At 39.8% G+C, this 24,899-nt stretch overlaps 1 protein-coding gene across 1 annotated transcript; it reads right to left on the minus strand.

The window, feature by feature from the left end:
* Nucleotides 1–700: 700 nt before the first annotated feature.
* On the minus strand, nt 701–21,476 carry LOC140277244 (homer protein homolog 1-like). Its single transcript, XM_072372199.1, has 9 exons — nt 20,622–21,476; nt 8,730–8,886; nt 7,060–7,191; nt 6,878–6,970; nt 3,570–3,712; nt 3,006–3,165; nt 2,806–2,916; nt 2,605–2,685; nt 701–2,169 (listed from the first exon to the last, which is right to left on the minus strand). The coding sequence occupies exons 1-9, from the start codon at nt 20,624–20,626 to the stop codon at nt 1,981–1,983; spliced, it is 1,071 nt and encodes a 356-aa protein (XP_072228300.1). The 5' UTR covers nt 20,627–21,476; the 3' UTR covers nt 701–1,980.
* Between the last annotated feature and the right edge of the window lie 3,423 nt (nt 21,477–24,899).

A 24,899-nucleotide genomic window follows, 5' to 3' on the forward strand; every position in this document is an offset into this window, starting at 1 on the left:
TACTAAAATATATAGTTTTATTATATAAAATATTATATAGTTTATTAAAACAGCCGTTTTCTTCTTATTGCTCTCCACATATGTCAACAGCACCAGCACCAGCCAGACGAGATGAGTCTGATCGTGAGCTTGATAATCTCACTGTTCCATCACATACTGATGATATCCAAAAGTCGACCAATACCATCAACATAAATCTTTCAGACAAAACTGACTTATCCCGGTTTCACCAATTTATTCCAGTGTCAAAGAATCCGAGTAAATTTCCTGTTTCGTCAGGTCTTTGATCAATCAAATTTTTTGTGAGAAACTTGACTTTAATATAATAGGTTAATTAATCATTTTAAGGATTGGATGATCATCTTCTATGTTGGATTGCAGCTCCCATCAAAAAGAACATTCAAATCAAGTTACTGAGGCGAGAGCATCATATTTAACTCCACAGACGGAAGAAGTAGAGGATCAACTACGACCACAACCTACTTTTGAAGAGATGTTTTAACAGAGAGTATGAAAATGCTTGTTGAAGCACGACTATCGGATCAGAAAACCTGGAAATAAAGAACAAAATGGTCCTGGAACACCAGGCCCATGAGAATGATGAGAAATCTTTGCATGGTTAAAAACTTCAGTGAAGTTTAGCCCAACTTCATAGAACAGAAACTCCAGAAAATGTTGTAAAAAAGACAACTACACAGTCTTCATTTGGTTTTGTTTTACTATAAACTCAAAATTACAATTTGTGTTTTAAGCATGTGGTTTGATCAACATTTATAAGTCATAATAAAATCCCTTTCCAGCTGTAATGTACATAATTTTCTCTGGAGCGTACCCAAACCAACAACAAGCCCTTAAATAGTGTTTTCCATGTGTACACACTGAAGCATATTCTCTCATTTTTGGCAAAAGTTGATCCCACAAAAATAAAGTACCGCTCGTTAGCTACCATAGATGCATCTTCGTGCCAAAGGCAACATCTGCGAAACTTCAAATCGGTGCAGGAAAATATTATTTGGCAAAAGAAACAAAAAAGATCCTCTGCAACCTGCGCTGGTCTGCTCGGTTTTCCCTCCTCTGAGAAATATTGCCAGTTTTCCCCCAAAACCACCTCGACAGCCACGTAACCAGACAATAAAAAAAAAAAAAGATCAAGTCAAAACAAGATGTAAATAAAGATATTTAGCTTTTCTACAACTTTCAGAAGTAATTTTAGTAATAAATAAGGTTCAATCATTGCACTTCAAGTCGCAACAGAAACAAGAAGGGAAAGAAAACATCTGATTCATCCACACGCTCGCGCACACACACACACACACAAGTGCACTATGAAGTTGTTATAGCCTTTAAAAATGAACAAAAATAGTGAGAAAACTAAAAAAAATCCGCCTCTTGTGGTTTAAACTTATCCGAGGGAGGAGTAAAATTACCTGAAAGTGAGAGTGAGAAGTGTTTATAGACCCTCTGATGCTCCTTTATTGTATTGCTCATATATTGTAAATCAGACAAACTGACGTCCTCGTGTCCCTCGGTCATCGCTTCATCACAAAATAAAAAAAAGAAAGATTCCGCCTCGGAGCGGAGGGAGTTAGTTTGGCCGGCGGCGGCGTTAATGAACGGCGTGGACGATGAAATGGAAGCAGAAGAGTCGGCGGCTCCCGCCGGCTGCGTACTGCACCGAGCTCCAGAGGCTCAATTATTGTTTTCAAGATTTAAAGAGAAGAAAAGAAAGAAAGACATGATGAGAAAGTTTCCAGAGTGGAGCGGAGGGAAGGCTTCACTTGGCTGTTTGTAAACGATCAAAAGTGTGTGGAACCGTTAATGCGTGACGTTGTGCGTGAACACGTGCGAAAGGACAGAAGAAGATTTCAAGTGGTGTCGGTGACCATGTGAGTGCCACCGGCTGGTGTCCTCTGTAGGGCCGGCCTGCGAGCGCCGGCCGCTGCGTCAGTGGAAGAGAAGGTGGAGGAGGCGCCTTGGTCTCTAGCTGCCCTCGATCAGTTTGGCCAGCGTGTCGCGCAGCTCCGTCAGCTCGAAGATCTTGCTGTCCAGCATCTCCAGCAGGGAGCGCAGACTCTTCCGATAGGCTTCCCTCTCCAGCTGGCTGCTCTCCAGGCGCTGTTCCAGCTCGCTCAGCTGTGCCTCCAGCGTCTGGTTCCTCAACTCCGTGTCCTGTCGTCAGCAACAAACAAACAAAAACAGGGACTGAAGATGCTTGTGATCTGAACAGAGTCACTGCTGCAGACAGACGCCACATTTATATCTGATGAGATGGCGAGTAGCCACCAGAAACGATGCCTGGAAACGTCACCAACACTCTTATCAACCTCCACAGCTCTGTTTCCAGCACTGAAAAGCCTTTTCTTTTGTTTATGACTGCTTCACAGAGTTCATGAACAGTGTCTGCAGCGTTGTTTGGTTATACATCTGCATTTCCCGTCCAGATGTTGATACAGGACATTTTTTACACTTTAAGGTGGAAATGTTTCCATTTTGGCCTTTCTCTCCCAACACCACTGTTATTCTCAGATTTCCACAGCTTTCAGAAAGTCAGACTAAATATAATTGAGATTTTCAACTGAGCAGCACCTACGGTGCGTTACTTACCTTTAGTTTCTGTGACAGCGAGTCCCTTTGAAACTTAAACTCATTGGCACTCTCCACCTCTGCTTTAAGCCTCTCCAGCTCCTGGAAATAAAGTCAGAGTCAGTATTAAAGTTAAAGACAGTCACATAGTCCTTATATTTGAGGATTTATCCCTTAGTTTTAGTTTCTTTAAAGGAGTCTCCCCCTTTTTTCTCCTCATACCTCCTCTTTGGACTTTAAAGCCAACTCCAGCTCCTCTATTGTTCTGTTGAGTTCTGTTTTCTGAGACTTGATCACCGTCGTTTGGCCACTCACACACTCCAGCTCCGTCACCTGGGAAAACAGAAAAACATCTGGATCCAGGACAAGCCAAGCTGGGGGTCTTTATTTTTATGTTCAGGTGTCCGGACAGTGACTGGTACCCGTTTGTGTAGCCTCTCGGCTTCTTCCTGATAGGCCGCCAGCTGCTGTTTCCACTGTTTGACGTTGGCGGTGGACTCGAGCAGAGCCGCCGTTAGTTTGGCATTGTTCCCCTTCAGTGTTGCAAGCTCCGCCTCCCAGTGCTTGTTGATGCTGGATGAACTGGAGACACAGAGAAAGGCGACTGTTAGCAGCAGGCCTGCTCACTGCGGGTTCTCCACTGATATAACATTTTAGAAAACAGTGAGAAATGTCCGTCATAGTTCCCCACAGCCCAGAAAGACGGAAGACATGGATAAATAACATTTATAAATCCCTGATTGGTTCGGTTTAATTGAATCTGTTTCAAAAACTACAGATTAGTCACTAAACTACAAAGATTTCAGTGGGTTATGTTGTCAGTAGAAGGATATTTTTGCACAAAAATCTTAAGATTAATAATAAACGAACATGTGCCAAAATCATCTTAAATTATCTACACTTCTGACCATAATCAGTTTCACAATTAAATTAAAGTAAAAAAAGTTTTCTGTGGTTGGTTCTGCATAAATAGGGCTCTCGCTGACCTGTGAGACACAGGCAGTGCATTCTGGGAAGGCTCTGCTCTGGCTTCGCTGTGCTGAGGCGTGTCTGGTCCGACTCTCTCGTCGTCTGTGCCGTTGATGCTCTCGGGGGTCAGAGGTGACTGCAGATCACCTGGTGCAGACTCCTGATTTTACACAGTGGTCAAACACAAGTAAGAAACTTTTATTACTGTGCAACAAACAGAAGAAGAAGACCGGCACCACTCTCAGTATCCGTTTGTTAAATAGGAAGCTGCAGCCAGCAGATAGTTAGCTTAGCAGCTAAGCTAAGCCTTAGCTCATGCCTGTTTATATTATGAGAGACAGTTTTACTCATTTAAATTGGGAGAAATCATCTTTAGTCTGATTTTAAGTAAAATCACTGCTCTGCCTCAACCCTAAGACAAATATTCTGATTACTAACTTGTTCAACAACCTGACCAAGACACCTACATTAGTATGAGGAGGTATTTAGACAGAAAAGAAACCCTGTAGATTTCAGCTTCATAGCATTAGAGACTCATTAATGCTGACCAAAGCCTTTAAAGTCACATAGAAACAGATACAGATCAAAGTATTGATTAATTCAGTTTATAAGCAGATCTTATAGTCTTATTTTACCAAGAGATAGATGTGTGTTATAACACTACATTACCCATGGGTCTTAGTGAATGTTGCCATGGTCTCAGTGATTCAATAATGGTTAAAGTTATCCTTTGTTAACAAAAACAAACGCTTTAGCTTCTTATGTTAAAGAATATATGGCTGAACCACACGTTTGAGACAGAAATGCATCTTGGGAATTGTAGTGTATCTGAATGTTACTGTGAAAAGGCTCTTATGGTTACTGTTTCCACAGATTGAAATGATTCATATTAACACTGTATCAGCAAAATTAAGAAGAAAAAAGCTCTTTCGTACACTGAAAGACTATTGATATGATTGATGAATTAAAATCATTTAAGCCACTTCAAAGTACAGCTTGCCACACAATGCCTGCTCCTCAGGTGCTGCTTTCTGAAATCCAAAAACAAACCCTAACAGGGCAAACACTTCTCTGTCTGGACTGACTGCTGCATTTCTTGTTTATAGCATCTCTCTTGCACCTGGCCACTGTAAGTTCTCAGAAATGTGCAACATACTGAACTCAACTCGCTTCATCTGAGCACAGGAATGTGTGTAGACAGACAAAACAATTCAAACAGGAGAGGAAAATGCTAATCATCACGTTAAAATTGCGTCAAAAAGTGTTTGAAAATGGATGCTTTCATCCATTTCCAGTCTTTATGCTAAGCTAAGCTAAGCACCTGCTGGATTTGACAGCGGTATCAATATCCTCATCTAAATCGAGAACATATTACATTTCCAGAAAATCTCCCAGCCCTTTAAGGTTTGATTATAAAACACAAGACACTGATTGTTATGAGGTGTCCATGCTCTCAAAAATGTACAAGGTTTTTTCGGAGAAAATGTAGCTGAATTGAATGTTTGACTGGTCAGTTCATTCAAATCAAGGAGGATAGAAATGATCCCCGTTGAGCTGGTCACAAGGACGTTTAATTGGGTTTATCGTGTGCTATTAATGTCTGTATAAAATGTCAACTGTGACTCAGTTTTTGAGAGCATGAGAGGAACTGGAGGGGCTTCTGGGGAGTGGGTTTGTCAGGGAGATTCACAGAGAAAGAAAATAGAAGGCAGACAGCAACAACTGAGATCAGGACTTGGAGGAAAAGAGTTGTTGGAATCCTAAAGGTTACTCTTTTTACCTTCTTTTTACCAGGTTTGTTGACCGACAACAGATTCCTTTTTACAGCACCACCCTGAGGAGGAATCGTTAAGGAGAGCAAACAGGGGCCACAAAGTGTTATTTTAGTAGCTACAGCAGCGTGATACAAGCATGTTTAACGCAGCAGAAGATGTAAGGTTGGCACATCTGATGGCTTAATAACATGTAAACAGTGTTTAGTTACACAGAGGCTGGATGGAAAATTTCAATCACCACAAAATGCAAAAGTATTACCTGAAGAAAGATGGAAAAGAGTTTCAGCTCAGAGCAGCAAAAATGAACAAAACAGTGAACGGCCGTCATGATTTTCTGAATCCTAAAGCAACGTTTGGTCTGAAGAGCTGTTAGAAATGTATAAAATGATCCTCATCTATACTTTAAGAGAATAATGAATACTTGAAACTGTTATTCTGAATGGAACTCAGCCTGGTACGACTTCTATGGCTTTGGTAAGATAAATTCAATATTTAGAAGACTCAAGATGTCTTTTTGATGACGTTTTTATAGTACTAGAGAAAAACCTGTCACATCATTGTAGTTGACATTGCAGTGCATTATGGGTAGGTGATGACCTGCTGCTGAAGAGGTGAAGATGAGACTGAAGACACGACTGGAAATGTGCACGAAGATGAATAAGACATAAGAAAATAGTTGGGAAGTCTGTGATTCTACCTTTTATTCTAACAGAGCTCCACCTTCTGGAAACTGCTGTACAAGGTAATCCATATTAATCCAGCAGAGAAGGCCGGGGGACTCTGACTCACGATGAATAGTAGAAGTAAATCTACAGATGTGTTATTAACCAAACATAAATGATTAAAACAATGTGTGTGTCTGCACAACAACCCGGTTTACAGATCTCAGATCAGCTCAACACACGCTGCAGATGTTAGACATTTCTGTCACCTGCCAGCGGAGCCTGTTACCCAGCTGTTGAGGATTCAGCCAACAAACAGAGTCCAGGTCGCTGCAGTATGCCGGTATATCGGTAAATAACAGCGAGTCTGTGGTTAATGCATCGTAGTAGGCCTACTCAGAACATTCTAGAGTTAGGGTTGGGATTTTCCTGTGTTTTATCAAAATATTTTAAAGAAGAAGGTATGTAGAACATATTAAGGTCTTATTATACAGAGTTCCTTTTAAGAGCTGTGAGTTCTGAGACAGAGCTTAAACTTGAAATACGCTTTCTGGGGACAGGTGACCTTATTTTATAAGAAAAGGGCATCATACCCTCCATCTGTTCTCAACCTAACAAACAGTGATTTGTTCATTGCAACCAGTTGATATTCCTCAGTAGTTTGCATCATTATTTTAAGTATTTGCAGGTGTTTCTGTGTCACATTAGCCATCTAGAGCTAACAGATGTACTGATATATTGGCCACTTTGGACTATATTAACGCTCTGAAAGTCATTCAAGATGTTGTCCATGATCTGGTTCCAGGTCTGACCGGAGGACCTGTATTATCTGGTAGAATAATATGATGCTAGTATTACTGCTGCACAGTTATGGTCAGTGTTTGTTACCTGAGAAGGAGTGCTGGTGAGCTCCATCTTCTCCTGAGACTTCTCTTTAGCCAGCCGTGCCGCCTCCTTGAACTCGGCAAACTTGTCTGCAAACTGAAACAAGAGGAGCAGCTGTGTTTGCAGCACAGAACAAGACTCGGCTGCTACTTTCTGCTCCCTGGAAGCCGCCCACAGGTTCTCACCTTGACCAGGTGGCTCTCCGATGAGAAGCCGAGGCCGTAGACGGTGTTGGCCCGGCTGTCGGCCCACTGGCCAAACTTCTGCGATGTCTTGGTGAACGTCATGTTGGGGGTGATGGTGCTGTTGATGATGGCCTGTGGAGGATAAAACACACATCAAACTCCATCACAGCAGCAGCGTTAGCTGACAGCTGTTGTCTCGTGAGTTTTGATTTGAGGGCTCTTTTTTTGTTCGCTTTTAATTTGACAAACCACTTTCAAATAAATGACAGCTAAAAATATCTATAATATGATCACATTTGAACAAATTAAGCCATCATTTACAAAACGGTGGAATTCCCTTCATGCTGTTGTTTATACGTCATGTGGAGTTTAGGTAGATGTGTGCCAAACAGCTTTTCTTTTTTACAAGCTTAAACTATTTCCTGAGGTATGAGAGGGCCCCTGGTATGTTTTCCTGTGTTTTATGGACTGTCCGAGGTGTTCAAATAACAAATTATTAATTACCTTAGTCATCCAAAGCTAAAAAAAGGTAATGAGTGATCCACGACTATCTCACAGAGCAAGTCACTTGTTTGCCTTGAGTTTTTTGGCTGGTAGTAACTTCAGACACCCCAAATACAAGCTCTAAAGCACAGAAAAAAACTATTTCCACTTCACACAAAGCGATGCTTTCTGTTTAGATTTTCCTCTGACTAATTATTCAATACTTTGACTTCCTCAGGAAAGAAGCTTGGCTTTAGGTACATATAGACCACTTGAGGGCAGCACAAAGACATAAAACTGGCAGATAAAAGTTGAATTAATTCTGCAAACCGCTTAATAAATTCTCAGTTATACATCCAACAGAAGTCGGGGGGGGGGGGTATCATTTGTGTGGTTTGTTCAAAAGCTAAACGTTTCACTTTATTCACCAGCTACAATATGTAGTGCAAAGTGGCTTTAAGAGCTTTTTAATTGTCAAACACCCATTTTTGCTGCTGGATAAGAGGTGTGAGGTGGAATTAAACAGTAAAGTTGCAGATCAACAGCTAAACAATGAACTCAAACTCACTACAAAGTTCTTCTAAGCTGAGCAAAAGCGTACTGTGTTGCTTTCCCGCTGCCATCAATAAGTCATTTTTTATTTTTTAATTGGAAAAGCGTTTCCTCTGAACAACATGTCAGCAGTTTTCTCTCTCTGGAATTTAGAGAGCAGCAACAACCAGACAGATTCATCACTGTGACATCGGTCTGCATGTCTCAGCTGACAGAAGTTGTTGTCTGGATTCTAACGTCCTCCAGCACCAGCCCACTCCATCGCTGCTATTTCCAGCAGAGCATAGCTAATATGCTGGTTCAACAACAGCACCAGTCACCCTGAGAGGCTCTTACATAACTATGCAAACTCCACCCCTGCACCTCTCTCAAGACTAAAATAATCACTACCACACACACACGTGAGAGGCCTGAATGCCCCTTAACTGTGAGGCCAGGCCGAGACGAGCTGAAAAACAAATATCCTAAAGTTTCTCAGTGTTTTCACGATGAGATAAATCTGTTTTCTCATGACAGCTGCTCCTTTTGTATAATATAAAAAGCCAGGTACAGATTAAATGATACTGAGAGAAACATTGTTTCTCATAGTTGAGCTGATACACAAACACCGTACTGATTTCTGTACTTGAACGCACCTTGGATCCATCCAGACTGATGATTCGATATACATTCCTGGTACTGTCGAAGAAGTAGGAGACCGTGACAGCATGTTTACTTGTGGGAACCCAATTCTTCTTGGTGTTTGGGTCGATCTGGAAGACGTGGGCCCGCGTACTGAAGATGGGCTGCTCACTGCACGGAGAGAGAGGAAGAAGAGGAGGAAGGAGAGATGAAGCATTCCGCATCTTTTTAAAGGTTGAGCTGCACTCAATGTCTGGAACTACAAGCTAAAATATGAGGAGGAAAAAAAGCTCAAGAAATATACAAATCAACAACAGATGTCACATTTAGGAAAAATTCATTTGGAACTTTCTTCTTCTCTCTTCTTGCATCTGTTATTAGAAGATGTGGGAGGAGCCAGATGTTTGGACTCCGTCATTATTTAGTAACAAAAGCTAATCCAAAATCAGTAGCAGCTAATCAAATGCACTTGATTAACTGATCATCAGCAGCTGTGAGCACCTCTATAAAAGAAGTGTTGGTATTCTGATGGTCTGGAGCATTCAGCTGTGTGTTACACACAATGTCAAGGAGGAAAGACATCAGCAATGATCAGCAGCTGTTGCTGCCCATCAATCTGGAAAAGGTTACTACATCTCAGACTCTGCAGGCCTCAGTTAGCATGTTAAAAGGTTAAAGTTCATGACAGCACAATTAGAAAAAGACTGAACATGTACAGCTTGTTTGGAAGGGTTGCAGGAGAAAGCCTCTTCTCTCTAAAAAGAACATGGCAGCACAGCTCAGGTTTGTAAAGCTGCATCTGAACAAATAAGACTCCTGAAACAATGTCCTTCAGACCAGACCAAAGTGGAGATGTTTAAAATGCACGTGAACATGTAAATCCAAACAAAAATGCACGGAACTGAGCTTCTCAAAATTGGACTAATGCACCCAGATAATGAAATTGGGGTTTAATCAGTCCTCATGTTTACCCTCAGCTAGCCTGAAATAGGCCTTAGAGCTCCACAAATGCTCCTAAAAGTTCCATCTTTTTATAAGTGCATATTAATACAGCTGAATTACCAATAAAACTGCTCTAATTCACATATTTTTCTGTTTCTTCTGTGAGGCTTAAGCTTGATTATGTGCCAACTCACGGTCTCTGAAAGCAATTTCAGACTGTCACTCTGCTCTAATAAAATCCTGATTTTAAAACTGCAGCATCGTCTGACAACATCAGCATTAAACTAACTTAAAGATGGTGCCCTCCATCTTAATTCAGAAGTTATAATTGACACATTGCCAGTGAGGGAAAGTAGGATGACGCCGCAAAAGCAGCAAAAAGACAGAAATGAACAGTGGAGCAGAGCTTTAACAGGCATGGGACACCATCAGAGAAGGTGACCCTTGGCTTTAGGACCCTTCTCGTCAGCAGTAGCTGTGCGACCGAGTCAAGGGGTCGACTGACTGGAGACACCAAGATCGTGTAGGTTGATTCTGAGACGCTGTACGCCTCCATATTTGTTCGGCAGGTGCAGCTGTGGAGCGACTCGCTGGTGTCTGACTGCCGCTCATTCTGAAGTCTGCTTTCATTAGCTCTGGCAGAGGCAGCTCATATTCAGGCAGGGTTTTAATGTTTCTGGAAGCACCCGTGCCAACATATAGATGACTTCCAAGCACTGATATGGACGAAAAGCTCACAGGATCTTGGATTAAAAGCAAAACAAGATACAATTGTCTGGTTGAAACTTTCCACAATGTTGATGACAACGTTCCTGGGTGAAAGCAGTCCCAGGCGTGGACCTACAACTACATACAGATGGTGTTTCACCACCTCAACATAAAATGATAAAAAGCACAAAGATCGTCTGGACCAAAAGCTTAAAGATGTTAGAACAAGAACAAAGTCATTTTATGAGCTGAATGACTTGTTTGCCATCACCTCTATTGGAAAAATTATATAGTTATACTATGACAGAAGAGTCACTCCATCTGTTCACCTTCTATGATTCAAGCAAAAGTGTTTTGACTCTGGTACTAGACTTTCCCATAATATTAACTGGTGAGAAGCACCTCTTATGTTCCTTCCCATAACAAGGAATGGGGAGAGAAGCACCTTTCCCCATAACATTGAATATTCCAACCCATAATAATGAATGGTGAGAAAAGCGCCTTTTCTCATAACATTGTGTGATCAGCAAGCATAAGCAACATAAATAGCTGGAGCACCATTTTGTCGGGAGACAACTCTGAGCGGTCTTCCCGACAGGTTGTGTGGATTTGTGCGGACTTGTCTCTTTCTTGCAAAAAATAAATGTTTTGTGTAAATTAATCGTATCCAGCGACTCTGAGCCTAATTTTACAGAGAATTTTTCTAACAACCTCGATAAGAAAAATTAATCCGCCAGATGGGAATCCGGAAGAGATCTGGTTCTTCATTTATTGCTGTAGTGTCCACTTGAACACGCTCCGATAATGCTGCCGTGGATCTGCACATGTACTCCAAATCAAGTCTGCACGAGCACTCCAAGTTGTGTGGGACGCGGTCGTCTACACACAACCCTGAACACAACACCGACGACGACATTCAGGAGACCTGAATAAAAACACCCGCTTCACTGCAGGTAGAAAAATGACCCGATCCACTCGTCTGGTTTCTGTTCACCATTCGATCAAGAAGCAGGTTATTTATGTAAAAATGTTCCCTCTTTAACGGAGGTGGAGAATGCAAACGTTATCTTAAACAAAAATGGCATCACCTCCTGTCTGTACTGATTTGGGAGATAACTGATAACTTCTTTCATACTTTGCTTCACCACAAAAATAAATAAGAACCCAGAAGTGCGGCCGGCTTCGGTCATGCTTCAAATACAAACAACAACTTTCATTATGGCCATTAAATCTGTAGCTAGCCCAACAGAATTGGAGACTCTTTAATAAAGACTTGGATGTTTATCTGCCAGGGAAGGTGGAAATGATTGCTTCACTGGGAGCGGAGTGTGCCAGGACTCCTGTGGGATCCAACTATTGTTCCCATCTCATCTCAGAGAGTTAATTAAGTGAGCAGAGCTGAGGCCGAGCAGATGTTATTTAAAGACAGACACAGTTAATCAGAGAAATGGGGGTAATGTGAGGGAGGGCTCGCACAGACTGGCAGTACAGTGCTTTGTAAATATACATACAGATATATAACTGGTACCAGGAAAGCCGGGATGAAAATAAAGCGGTTAGTGAGACTAAATTGAATTTGAGTTCCCGGGGCGAGTTAGAGATGATCGTGACGACTTTCTACTTCCTCTGGCGTGATTTGGTTACAGCAGCTCTCACCTGCCATGTACCAGGATGTGTTCAGGATGAGCAGATTATGTAAAGCGAGCCAGTTTACAGGCAGATGTCTCATTTGTTGTGTGATAGCTGATTGTTTCAGCTGCATTACAGCTGCTGTGAGGAGAGTTCATTAGCTGGATAATTAAGCTACTGTTAGCTTCACAAGTTCATCTTGGGCTGACTGTAATGTCTGTAGTTAGCCCGTTGTTTTTGGGAAATAAAGACTTGTTAAACAATGTTTAACTTCTGAAGGTTTATGTTCTAATCTTACGCTTTATTAAACATACACCGTGATTCATTCATTTTCAGCTATGTTGGTAGTTACTGTGGCCTCATATTCTCTTACAACCACAATCCAGAACTAGTTGGAACGCCATAAAAAACAGAACGCAGTGATTTGCAAATCAAACTGGTACAAAGCTGAGCTAATATTTTTCATGAAATCAACATCTGATATAGTTTTTTTTATCTTTTTTTTAAATGAATAGTTTTAAAATGACATCCTTAGTGGGTAATGAGCAAAATGGCAGTCATGCTCTGTTTCTGGAGCAGATAAATCGGTTGTAAAGGAAGCTAACGCTACCCAGCTGTGGTTGTTATGTGAGGATTTCTCTGTCGAGGAGAAAGAAAGAAAAGGGACAACTTCACAAAGAAAGAAAACGCTTTGTGACAGACGGAGAGTTTTATCAACAAGCGATAGTTTAGTACTTCAGCATGCCATGAATCAAATTAATTCTTATAGTCAAACTGTCTTCTTCAACCACTGTGGGGCTGTATAATATCTGGTTTTGGAGCTTTATGAATATTCTTTCAGATTGTTGTGTTTGCAGAGGTGCAGAAAGTCCTCTTCACCACTTTGATAACACATATGGAATCATACAGGCAAAATGACCAAAGAAATAAAAACAACTCTCATTTCATACTTTCCCAGCAAATACCTCAACGAAACCTGCACAAGGGACAGAAAAAAGGTTTCATGGGTGGATTAACAAACCATCTAAGTAGCTGCAGTAGTTTGCTTCAAGTCTGACAGCGTTAAAGGAACTTATTATGAAACACCTGCACCCGAGAGCATATATTTGGATATCTGAAGAGGCTACAGTCTGAGAAACTTTAAGAGAACGCAGCACTATCACATATGTATGATGCTATATTTAATCTAATCTAAATAACCAATACTTTATGCTCACGGGCATCTATCACTGTCACACAAGGTGCTTTTGTGCTGTGCTATGTTTGCAGCAGCAGGCGACAATTCCTCACAAAACACAGAGAAACGACAGTGAAACCCAGGGTTTATGGAGCCAAGATGTGAGTGGTGGTGTGTGCAGAACTTTCTCTGTTCGAGATCATGGTTCACGTTAGTAAAGCTGGATTCTCTGCATCTCGGATGGAGATTTTGTATTAAAATCAGGATTTTATTAGAGCAGAGCGACCAGCTGACGCGTGGTCTTTAATGGGCTGATTTTCAGTTAATTTCAGCCGTCTGACAAAAGAAACAGAAAAAACGTATGAACGAGAGCAGCTTTACAGACAAAACAGGAAAAAAGGTGGAACACTGGAGCATTTGGACCAACTAGGTCCATTTGACACATCCTCACTCAAATATATTGATGGCAAATGATAAATACCATCTCTATTCAAATTAAACTGGTGAAGACAAAAAGTTTCACTGTGGCTTCACTGTGCTGGACACTGTGTCTCCATCTAAATTTGGTGGGTGTGGTTCATTTGAAATTTCAGGGTGTCATTGGTCTGCCGGCATGGCTTAGATCAAAATCTGCTGCACTGCTGTGTGTCTCTATGAATGAGTGTGGCGATTGTTGGCCCATAATCCCCTCTAACAATGAGGCGTACTGGGGCATTCAAGTCTCAATGACAAGTGCTTTGACAGGAATCTGACCGCAGATGTTATCAGCTCAGCGATTCTCCACGTACAGCCGCCAGATACAGTCGCAACTACAGACGAGCCACACAGACGCTCTGTTTTCCTGGTAGAAAACAAAGACGGGCACTGTTTAAGGACACAGGCTGAGCTCTTTATCAGGACGTGTTACGGTCACTCTGGGGCTTGTTCGGAGTTGCCTGCAGGGACCAACTTGGATCAAAAGCTGCTGGGTGTAATTAGTTTGAACAATCAAACAATGCCCAATACCGTGATGTTTATCTTGATCCTGAGTCTTTACTCTTTCATACTGTGGCCTGAGTTTTAAAGTAGGGCTGCAAGTGTTGATTATTTTCCCTGTGACAGGTACGTCTGTAAGGCCCCAATCAGACATATCTGTTGATCGGCGGACTTTAAAGTGTGAGATAAAGAGCAAAGGGTTTGTACAAAGGGCCGGGAGTTTGACAGGTGCTGATTAGCAAAGGTCTAATCAGCTCCTCGGACACTTCTGTCAGGAACTCTAATTGAGCTCTTTTATAATTGGTGCTGATTATATTTGACACAGAACTGCCTGATGTATGGTTTGTCTTTAGGGTTGCTCTAAAATGAGACGATCTGTCCTAATGAAGAGCAGGAGACCGCGAGTTCATCTCTCATCAGTATTCGTGGGAATTACTTTGGAAACATCAGATGTTCTACATGTTTCTACACAATACATACATCTTTTTAGGTTCTTTAAGTACGAACAAGGCTCTGGGAACGCAGTAATCTAACACCAGCACTTTTAACGTCTCTCCAGCTGTCACTTTGTCTGAGTTTTCTAATAATTATGCCTTGACCTTCAAAAAAAGGACTGAAAGAAACATAAAAGAAGTCGTGAAAACACAAGCTTACGTTGAGAAAACTCAACTGAAGTGAGAAACTGAACTGTTCCTCTATTTATTGATTAATAATTCCTATTTGCTGATTTTTATATATAACAGATAATAATTTAACATAATTATTTCCATTAACCTGACCAAAATCCATCACATTTTTCTCACCAAATCCATCTTGTTTTTTGCGCCCCCTTCTTCCGCTGTGGTTTAATGTCTCCAACGGTTTATCTCAAGGAGCTTAACTTCTAATATTCCACTGACTATGAGCATCTACTGACATTAACTTCTTGGATTTAGACAAGTCACAACATCACTGGGGCACATCTTGGTTTTAAGCCAAATGAAAAAGAAGAACTCAGTAACTCAGACGCCACAAATGGAACAATGATGGTGAAATAAAGCTGAAAAAAAGTGAGTGACACCTGCCTTCTAAAATGTCACGATTGTTACAATCCTGGTGGGAAAATCTGGCTTTGTGTTGTGGAGTTTAGATCATGCCACACTGGAGAAGATGGTTTGAATAATAAAAAAATAAATGTTAGACTGTAGAATCTCTCATTGAGGAAGAAATGACGTCATCTCATGGGATCAAACAGCATAGTTTAATGTTCACAAAGCACAGATGTGGTTCTGACAGAACTGAACCACAATTAATCCTCACCTGAACTCCTGAGTTTATTCGCGTCGGTATGAACTCGTCCAGTACGAACTGGTTGTGATTGGCCGAGTGCTTTGGAAGTGCGTGGGAGAGGGACACAAGCTCTCCGATTTAAGAAAAATCTCAACTTTAATACTGCCCTCTTGATCCCAGAAGTTATTCTGCAGCATAGATAATCAGTAACAGACTCCCTGCTGTGGGCCGGATTGACCTCCTGTGCAGCTATCCAAACTCGAGGAAAAAGTGGGAGTTTTGAATCACACGAAACTGAGATTTATGTATTTTCTATTTGGCAATTTTGTATTTGGTGTCATTTTTAGGGCTCTGACTTCATCGCTTCTTGTGCATTTTGCCGCTACATCACCAACATTAACGTCCTCTTTCCTTTTTTTTTTAAATTTATTAAAAAATAATTTATAACCGGGGCTGTTTGTAGCTTGTAGTCAGAGTTAGCTGCAGCAGCCAGACTGTTTTCAGTTTGGAAAATTAGCAAAAAGCTACTGAGCAACAGCTGAAACCTGAAAAATGTCGAATGGCGATTTTAACACCAAATTATTTCGGAATCTGTAGACACACGGCGGTGTCAACAGATTGTTGTCGTTTTAGTTTTAAAAACAGGAAGAATAAGAGTGTGTAATCATTTTATTTTTTTAAATAACTGTTTTGTTTTTATTGTTTTAAGCTTTTTAATCACGAGTTGGGATTTTGAACATATTTTAGTAGATTTTATGTTGGTTGTGTGGATGTTTTCTGTCTGGCTGCAAAATAAATCTATCAAATAAAGTAACCCGACCTGAGTTTGCCTCTAATAAACACCAGGTACCATCTGAAGTAAAGTTTAAGTGCTGCATACGTTTAATGTACTCGCTACAGAACCGTACCTGCATTTCAAAGACAGAAACATGTTCCTGCTGCCAGTGAAAACCCCACCAGCCCAAGTTAAACTCTGTCATGCTTAATCCCGGCACACTTTAATTCACGTGCCAATTTGACCATCCACTCAGCAAAAAGAGAAGCACAAGGAGAACTTAATTAAGCTGTGAATGCACAGATGCACGCTCTTTCTGTGCTTGAGGAATTGATAGTTGACTGGATTATACCCACTGGCCTTGAGAATTACAGAGGATGAGGAGGTTAGCAGTTCACTCCCCTCCTCCACCTCCTCCTCCAACCACAATATGACAACAAACCAATCACATGCTACATCATCTGCTTTCATCTGGAGTAAGAACTAGGTCGCTCGTGATCAGGAGAATCGCCATACATCTGCAGGTTCAGCGACACGCATCACACCAGCCAAGCCGTGGCGACTTAAAGACTTAGCGCTAAATTAAATGCAACATTTCTTTCTTTTTTCTTTTTTTTTTATCTCAACAATGTTTTCTTAAGGAGTGTTTTAGCTAAAGATGTCCTGCACTCTGCCATCAGCTCACCAACAGCCGCCTGTTTCCTTTCAGCCGAGTCTGTAGGTTTCTGGAATCTAAAAATGACGCCATCAGCCGGGCTGAGTAGTAACTGATCACATGTAATGGAGAACAAGTAATGAAATTACAAGAAAAAAAAAAAAAAGAAAAGACATGCTTTTGTCCCGAATTATAGAATTAAGCTAAATTATCCGGCGCTGTAGAAAAGGATCATCAACTGCACATCCTGAACATGCTAAATGTATTTTATTCCATTTACTCCTAGTCAAATGTTTTGAGCTGTGTTCAGAGAAACTATTAGAGGACATTTTCTGGGTTAATATAATCCAATTAAATTAAGAAAATGACCACATTGCTGACTTAATTTCAAACAGGACTGTTTACCATGTTGCTTCAGCAAAAGTGCATATGTGCAACATAAAGCAAATAAATTCAACCTACATCTTTTACCAGTTCTTTGCTTTTTGTTTTCCAAGACTCATCTACCAGAGATGTTTTTGATGCAGCATAATTCACACAGATTTCAGGGTTCTTGGCTATCCAATGCTTTTAGGCATAGTTACAACAAAGCCAGACTATTTATGAAGAGCGGGAGGGGGAAAAAAAGGACAAAACAATGATTATTTATTTGCCAAAAAAAAACCCAGCATCTGTTGTGTGGAAATGCTTCAGCCACAGAAAGGGTGAGTTCAACCAAAAGTCAGTATTATGTGGACAGTTCCTTGAAAATGTTGATACAACACAAGTTATATATGTTGGCACCACAAAGGCCTGTGAGCAGCACAAGGAGACATCTAAATGCCACCCAAAAAAATAAAACAGGACGTGCCAGAATATTCACATTAAGAGAGGAGACATTAACTATTTCAAAGCAAGAACACCTGAGATATCACCTGGAAATGTGTGTTCACATCTGGTATAAACTGGTATTAAAGCATGCTAAACTGGTGCAAACAGGTATTAAAGCATCTAAAACTGGTGCAAATAGGTATTAAAGCATCTAAACTGGTGTAAATAGGAATTAAAGCATCTAAACTGGTACAAATTGGTATTAAAGCATCTAAAACTGGTGTAAATAGGAATTAAAGCATCTAAACTGGTACAAATTGGTATTAAAGCATCTAAAACTGGTGTAAATAGGAATTAAAGCATCTAAACTGGTACAGATTGATATTGAAGCTTCCTGAACAGGTACAAATTTGTATTAAAGCATCTAAAACTGGTGTAAATAGGAATTAAAGCATCTAAACTGGTACAAATTGGTATTAAAGCATGCAAAACTGGTGCAAACAGGTATTAAAGCATCTAAAACTGGTGTAAATAGGAATTAAAGCATCTAAACTGGTACAGATTGACATTGAAGCTTCCTAAACAGCTACAAATTTGTATTAAAGCATCTAACAGTGGTGGAAACTGGTATTAAAACCATCTAAAACTGGTGCAAACAGGTATTAAAGCACCTAAAACTGGTACAAAATTGATATTGAATTGATATTGAAGCTTCCTAAACCGGCCAAATGACAACAAATGTCATCTCAATGCACTTCAATGATGCAATCCAATTCAATCCAATTCATTGTAATCATGATCCAATTAAATTCAATTAATTAAATTCAAAAGTAGTCAAATTCATATATACAAAGCCAATTTAAACAAAAAAAAAAAGAAAAAACTATTTCCGAGCTAAGGAAACCAACAGATTGCACCGAAACCTTTCCAGTCTCATCTGAAATATTATCGACTTCTCTGGAAGAAGAGCGCAGAGGAAGCTCCCCGATGGCTGCTTGTGTTGATGTTAAACCCACATACTTCTAAATGTATTTGAACACATTTTCCTAAGTGTTTGCAGCTGTGGTTCTCTGCACACCTCTTACTACAACCACTGGCAAAAATGATGGAATCCCCACATTTAGAGGATGTTCATTCAGCTTTTTTATTTTATCAGGAATAAACTCAGCATTATGACTTGTGTAAAACATGATCAGTTTTTCTTAGATGAAGATGAAAAACGTGTATGGATTCATGAACTTTAGCTCTTTGCTGAATCTTTGAGGACATCATGAGTAAAACCAAAACATTTTTCTTCATCAGTCGGGTTCCAACTTTCCAAGCTTTACAGGACAGAGGCTCGTCATGGACCATTTGTTTCCAATTTCCTCTGTAAATCCGATTGAGATCGGGACTATTTGGCATCCATGTCATTGAGCTGATGCTTTTCTTGAAAGTTTAAACGCTCATTTAAGCTCAGCATCACCAAACCTCCTTTTGATTGATGGATGAAGTTACTGTCGAGGTAATGTAGAGGTAACCATCTCCCCTGGGCCTCTACCTGACATCAGCCCCATATCATCAATAACTGTGGGAATATGCTCGCTTTCTTCAGCCAGTCATCTTAATATGTTTCATTGGACTTGAACCAAACTAAAGTTCCAGCATCGTGTCCTTGCCCAGTGTCACTTTCATCCAACCATCCACACTTACCGGCTGTAACCTCGTCTTCTTCCCTTTGGGTGTTAATGGTGGTCAACGTTTGGCTTCACAAACATCAGCTCCTGTCACATTTCTTTGACCTCTCTGCCTTCCTTTGACGTTTCCCTTTCACAACCTTCCCATTTTGTTTGTATTAACTCCAAATCTTAGACACAGCGAACAGGGAATCAACAACATCTTTTACCACATTTTAAGTTGAATTACCTTGTATAATCCTTTTGACTGTTTCCGCTGATAGCTGTCTACGTTTCCTACCAATCAGTCAAGTTTAAAAGCTCATTAAGCTCTGCAAGCACTCTCTTTTTACACATATTTGTTTTAGGACTTTAAATTAAAGGTTGATTCCACCATTTTTTCAATTCCACTTCTCCTGTTTTACAAATCCAAAATGTTAAGCTGCTATATATAATTGTTTTGTGTCTTATGTATTTTTATTAATTTACTAAATAAAAAAAAAGATAAAGGGACATTCTCCAAATTTGATGATTCCATCATTGCTAAGAGTTTCTTTTCTCTAGAAAGTCAATAGTAAACTGTGAAATGGTTCATCAACTAGTGAATTAAACCACCTCATTTCCCCTTTAACATCAAAATAGGCAGATACAATGCTCACTTACTTTTCTGCTTCAGTTTAAACAAACTGTATGTCTTTAAAACTCAAGACAGGATGGTTCAAAGTTGTGCTAAACAAGTAAAAGTTTCTCAGCAGCCAATATAAAACGACAATATAATGTTTCTTTATCTTGTACATTTGATAAAATGCAGCAATTAACTCGAAAAGGCGTCATTAATGGCCAACCAATAAATTTACCACTACTTTTACCCTAAAGAATGAGGTTATTAGAATAAATCTTATTGTCTAGAGAGCAGTTGCACACGCATTCAAGAGTGAATAAGTCTTTCTAAATTAGAATCAGTTCATGTTCATATAAAGTATCACAGTGCATATTGTTTCCGATATTGTGCAGCTCTAATTTCAGAGTAATCAGCCCAAACTGGCTTTAGGAGTAGTGTAGTGTTTCATGGTGTCTGTGTGGAGCAGAGAGCCCGAACCGAAGTATTTTCTGAACTATTCTCCTGAGGAGATGTCAGGAGCGCTTCATTTAGTTAGCAGAGGGTAGCTAGCTAGCAGTGTTTAAGACTCAGCATTGCACAAATCTGTAGCTCAGCTCCACAAACCTCAAAAAACCCCGACAAAGTCAGCCATATCCACACATGCTGAGTGAGTGTTGCAGCCTTCTCTGACCGTGCTGCCAGTTACGTACCCCATTGTCGCTGGATGTTGTTGCCAAGTTGAGCCGAAAATGATCTCTTGAAGACGGTGTGAACAGGCTGAAGGCTAGCCGCCTGCTGATCCGCTCCCCTTCTAAGTAAAGCCGCTTCTGCTTGTTGTGAGTTGACGACTGGCGGAGCCACTCCGGTGTTTTCAGTCCGACATGCCTCGGTGTGCTGCTATGCCCTCGGGTGCATCGTTGTGGCTGGTTTCTCCGGAGCCAAACGCGTCGGCGCACGCATGATGAGAAGAACAACACGGCAGCGCTCGCGCTAGTTGTCGCTGCCGTTAGCCAAATCAAACCAAACTCTTCAGTTATGTGGGATTATCGAGCTAAACTCGGGACCAGACGTGACAGCAGAGGGAGCCTGGTTTATAGCAAAATGCGCTTTGAAATGCAACATTCACCTCTCTATTTTAACTAACCGTCAACACATTCATCCCAGTTTCGGTCGCTGGTTCTTTACTCAAGTCCGATGTGCCATTAAAAATCCTTCCAAAGATGAAAATTATAGAGTTTTGCCGCCGCTAGTGAGGCATTTAAAGCAGCTCGGTGATGACAGACATCTTCCCAGACGTAGCCTCATCTCTGCTCCTTCTGGAGACAGCACAGAAAAACACTTGGGGCACACTCCGGGTTTTATCATCACGTCTCGACCTCCTCCGAGATTTCAGCCGCTCACAACCGGGACTTCACAGACCGAGACTTGTCTCCCCACAACTGGGACTCAGATGTGGTGAAATGACGGTGCCGATGCTCCGTCGGTCGGTTCATCCTCCTTCACCATCCACCCGTCTGCCCTCTCCCAGCCCCTCATCTCATTCATCGCACAGCCCCATCCGCCGCGGCCGTTGCTCCGGGCGAGCGTCAAGGCTACGACGTCATCACGTCAAATATGAAGGGAAAACAAATCAGTGCTCATTGAATCACAGAAGAGAGATAACGGAGAGATGAAGTGCGGCACATGTAGTCTGACTACACATATTAGCTGTAAACTTTAGGCCAGACTACAGAAGAAGCTCATCAATGATAATAAAAAAAAGATACCCACAAAATTTTAGTTCACATTCATATAATTAAATCCTTTCTGGTTTAAAGTAAAGACTTTCCAAACAAATCCAGCGGCTCTTAAATAATTTTTTTTATTTAGATTTTTATACCTATGTAATCCCATTTCTGCCACCACGATGAACAGAAAACGTAATATTTAAATATTCTTACATATAATCTCATAATTCTAATTTAAGATCTTAAAATGTTGATGATAAAACTTCTGACTTTGGATCTCTAAATTTTGAGAGAACAATTTCTGACTTTGCATCTCAAAATTTCTGAATCTGAATAACAGAATTCTGACGTAAGATCTCAAAATAGTGACTAAGAAGGTTTAGATTCAAATTTCTAACTTAACATCTAAAAAAATTATTAAAATAAACTTTTCTGATTTATTCTAACCTAGAATCTCATAATGCTGGCTTCAAATTAAGGTTAAATTAAGACTTTAGGATATAAAAATTCCAAGTTAATGTCTCTAACTTGAGGGAACAATTTCTGACTTGGCATCTGAAAAACTCTGACCTGGTGTCTAACTTCTAACTTAATATCTCAGTAGGTCTATTTCAGTATCTCAAAATTCTGACTTAGATTTTGTTAAGAATAAACTTTCAGATTCAGGATCTAAACATTTCTACCACAGGATCTCATAATGATGAATTAAGGTTTAGAGATTACAGTTTCTGACTCTGCATCTCTACATTTTGAGGGTGAAATTTCTAATTCTCAAAAAAATTTAAAATTTGCTTAAAGTTTTGAGATTAAAAGTTCCAATTTAGGTATCTCAAAATACCGACTTAGTATCTTTAAGTTTTAATAGACCAAGCTTTGACTCGACATCTTAAATATTCTGAACAAGAACCTAAAAATTCCAATTTAAGATCTCAGAATTCGGACCGAAGATCTGAAAATTTTAAATTTTGGCTCAATTCTGACTTAAACTTTGAAGAATAAACTTTTCAATTCAGGATCTAAAGAATTCTATAGGAACTATATCTTAAAATTTCAGTTAGGATCTGAAAATACCAATAGTTTCTCTAAATTCTTAAAATCTCAAAATACTGACTAAGAATGTTAAGATTTATGTCAGAAATTGACTTAAGGATGTCAAAATTTCAACCTTGGAGTCTCAAAATTCAGACTTTTTTTGTTTTTTAACATAAACTTTTCTAATTTACGATCAAATGTAGGATCTCATAATCTTGATTCAAGATTTTGAGATTAAACTAAGACTTTAGACTCTACTTTATCTCCAAATGCTGACGTATAATGTTGATGGTAAAATTTCTAAATTAATCTTTAAAAATTCTTATTTAGTATCTCAGAATTCTTACTTATGGTTTCAAAATGTCTGATCTCAAAATTCTAGGAGGCTGTCTCTACATCTAGATTAAATCCACATTTAATTGATGAACACGTTTAAAGGATTCCTTTTTGTATCGAGCTTATGAATTGTAATTATTGGCGTTATTAAGGATTAATCAATGATTCATCAGCTCTTCTTCTGCAGTCAGACTCAAAACGCAGCAGCAGTGATCACTGAGGAAATGCTTTAAAAGACACTTTAGTGGAAATCTTTCCCAGAAAAAAACAACATTACAAAAGTCAAAAGTGCTTCTAAATTCCTGAAATTAACATGCTTTGAAGTCGTAATTACCTTGTAAAACACAGATGTTATAGATTATGCTTTGATTACTGATGAATTAGCGCGCAAACGTCACTACTGTTGTGGTTTAATCCAGAACACTTTTCACATCGTGCATTAACCTTAAATTGTGTTTACTAGGAAAGAAAAGTGCATTTTATCATTGTTTCCTGGTGTAAACCTCGTGATACATCACGGCTGATGATAAATTGACTTTTCAGATTTTCTGTATTATATTTTCTTTAATTAAAAACCATCATTAAAAGTGGACATGTTTTTGTACTTCTACTGATGGACAGTGAGGAGTCAGCATTAATCTGGCTTAAAGGAGCTGTTAAAGAGTAAAAACATACACACATTCAAGAAAAGATCCCTCATAGCATTACAGTAGCCTTGTTTCAATAGTTTAATCATCACTGGTGGTTTGTTACAGGCTTTAATGTTTGAGCTGTAGCTCATTTAGACTAATTGAAATACTTGTAGTTTAACCAATGGTAATGTACCACACTTTGTGCTTCCTGTTAATTTGAAGTCTGAGTAAACTAAAGAAAACTATTTTTAAAAATGTCACGCTCTGCATACTGTTACAAAAAACAGTAACAGAACAAAAACAACATTTAAAACGTTGGAGATGAGATTTTTGGAAAAGAAATGTGCTCATTTTTTGTTTTATACCTGCAATATAGTTTTAAAAGCTTGGAAGAGGTGGAAAATGGTTTGAAAATCGTGTGATGGGAATATAAAATGACAAAAAACACCTGCAAGAACATGTCATGGTAATTAGCTGATGGGGAAATGATTATATAGTGTCGACACTATGTTTTCATATAAAAGGAGCATCATACAGAGTTCTTCTGGTGGGGAGGGGTTCACTGATCTGTGTTACATGATCAATACAAACAGACTTTTTTCAAGTTTAAATTTAAAAGCATTCCAGGGTTTCATCATCTGTAGTGAGCAATATCATTAAAAGAATCCAGAGAAAAACCTTCAACATAATTAAGGAAAAAAGGCTGAAAACTAATATTGAAAATGGCCCTCAGGTGCTCCTCCACCTTCTCTGAGCCTGAGCTTATCTAAGGCTTATGTCCCAAAGTCTCTCTCTTTCAGCATTTGAATTATGTTGTGATCATTTTAGCATAAAAATAGACTTGAAATCATTGCAAATATCCCAACTGTGTGTCTCCCAGTTTTGGTCCTGTGATGGATTATCAGCCTATCCAGAGTTTTCCTCGCCTCTCGCCTGCTGTCAGCTGGGACAGACTGCAGCCTCCATCAATCCTCAACAGGATATAGCAGGTTTGATGGATGGCATAACACAAGAACTTGTTTATGAAAAAAAAAGACAATTTTTTTCATTTTAATTTCAGTGGAGTAGAACTACAACCTTGGATGTTCTCACATTATAAAGAAACAAGGATCTGAGGATGGATCATTGTGACAGCACTTTCTCCTGACCACAAAACGTGAATGCTGTCAGATAACACAGAGAAGTTGATAATGTTTGTTCATGGGAAAGTAGCCAGACCTTCTTATAATCTCTTTAAGTGGTCTTGAACAATAGTTCTCCA

Source organism: Leuresthes tenuis, unplaced genomic scaffold (genome assembly GCF_036924035.1).
Source record: "Leuresthes tenuis unplaced genomic scaffold, fLeuTen1.0.hap1 SCAF_19, whole genome shotgun sequence".
Taxonomy (NCBI): domain Eukaryota; kingdom Metazoa; phylum Chordata; class Actinopteri; order Atheriniformes; family Atherinopsidae; genus Leuresthes; species Leuresthes tenuis.

Bases quoted from the DNA above. Each gene is read 5' to 3' on its own strand.
- LOC140277244 (XM_072372199.1), bottom strand. The intron at 3,166-3,569 runs GTCAGCGAGAGC...CTGTGTCTCCAG, and splicing joins GCACTGCCTGTGTCTCACAG to TTCATCCAGCATCAACAAGC. The intron at 2,917-3,005 runs GTACCAGTCACT...CTGTTTTCCCAG, and splicing joins CCGAGAGGCTACACAAACGG to GTGACGGAGCTGGAGTGTGT.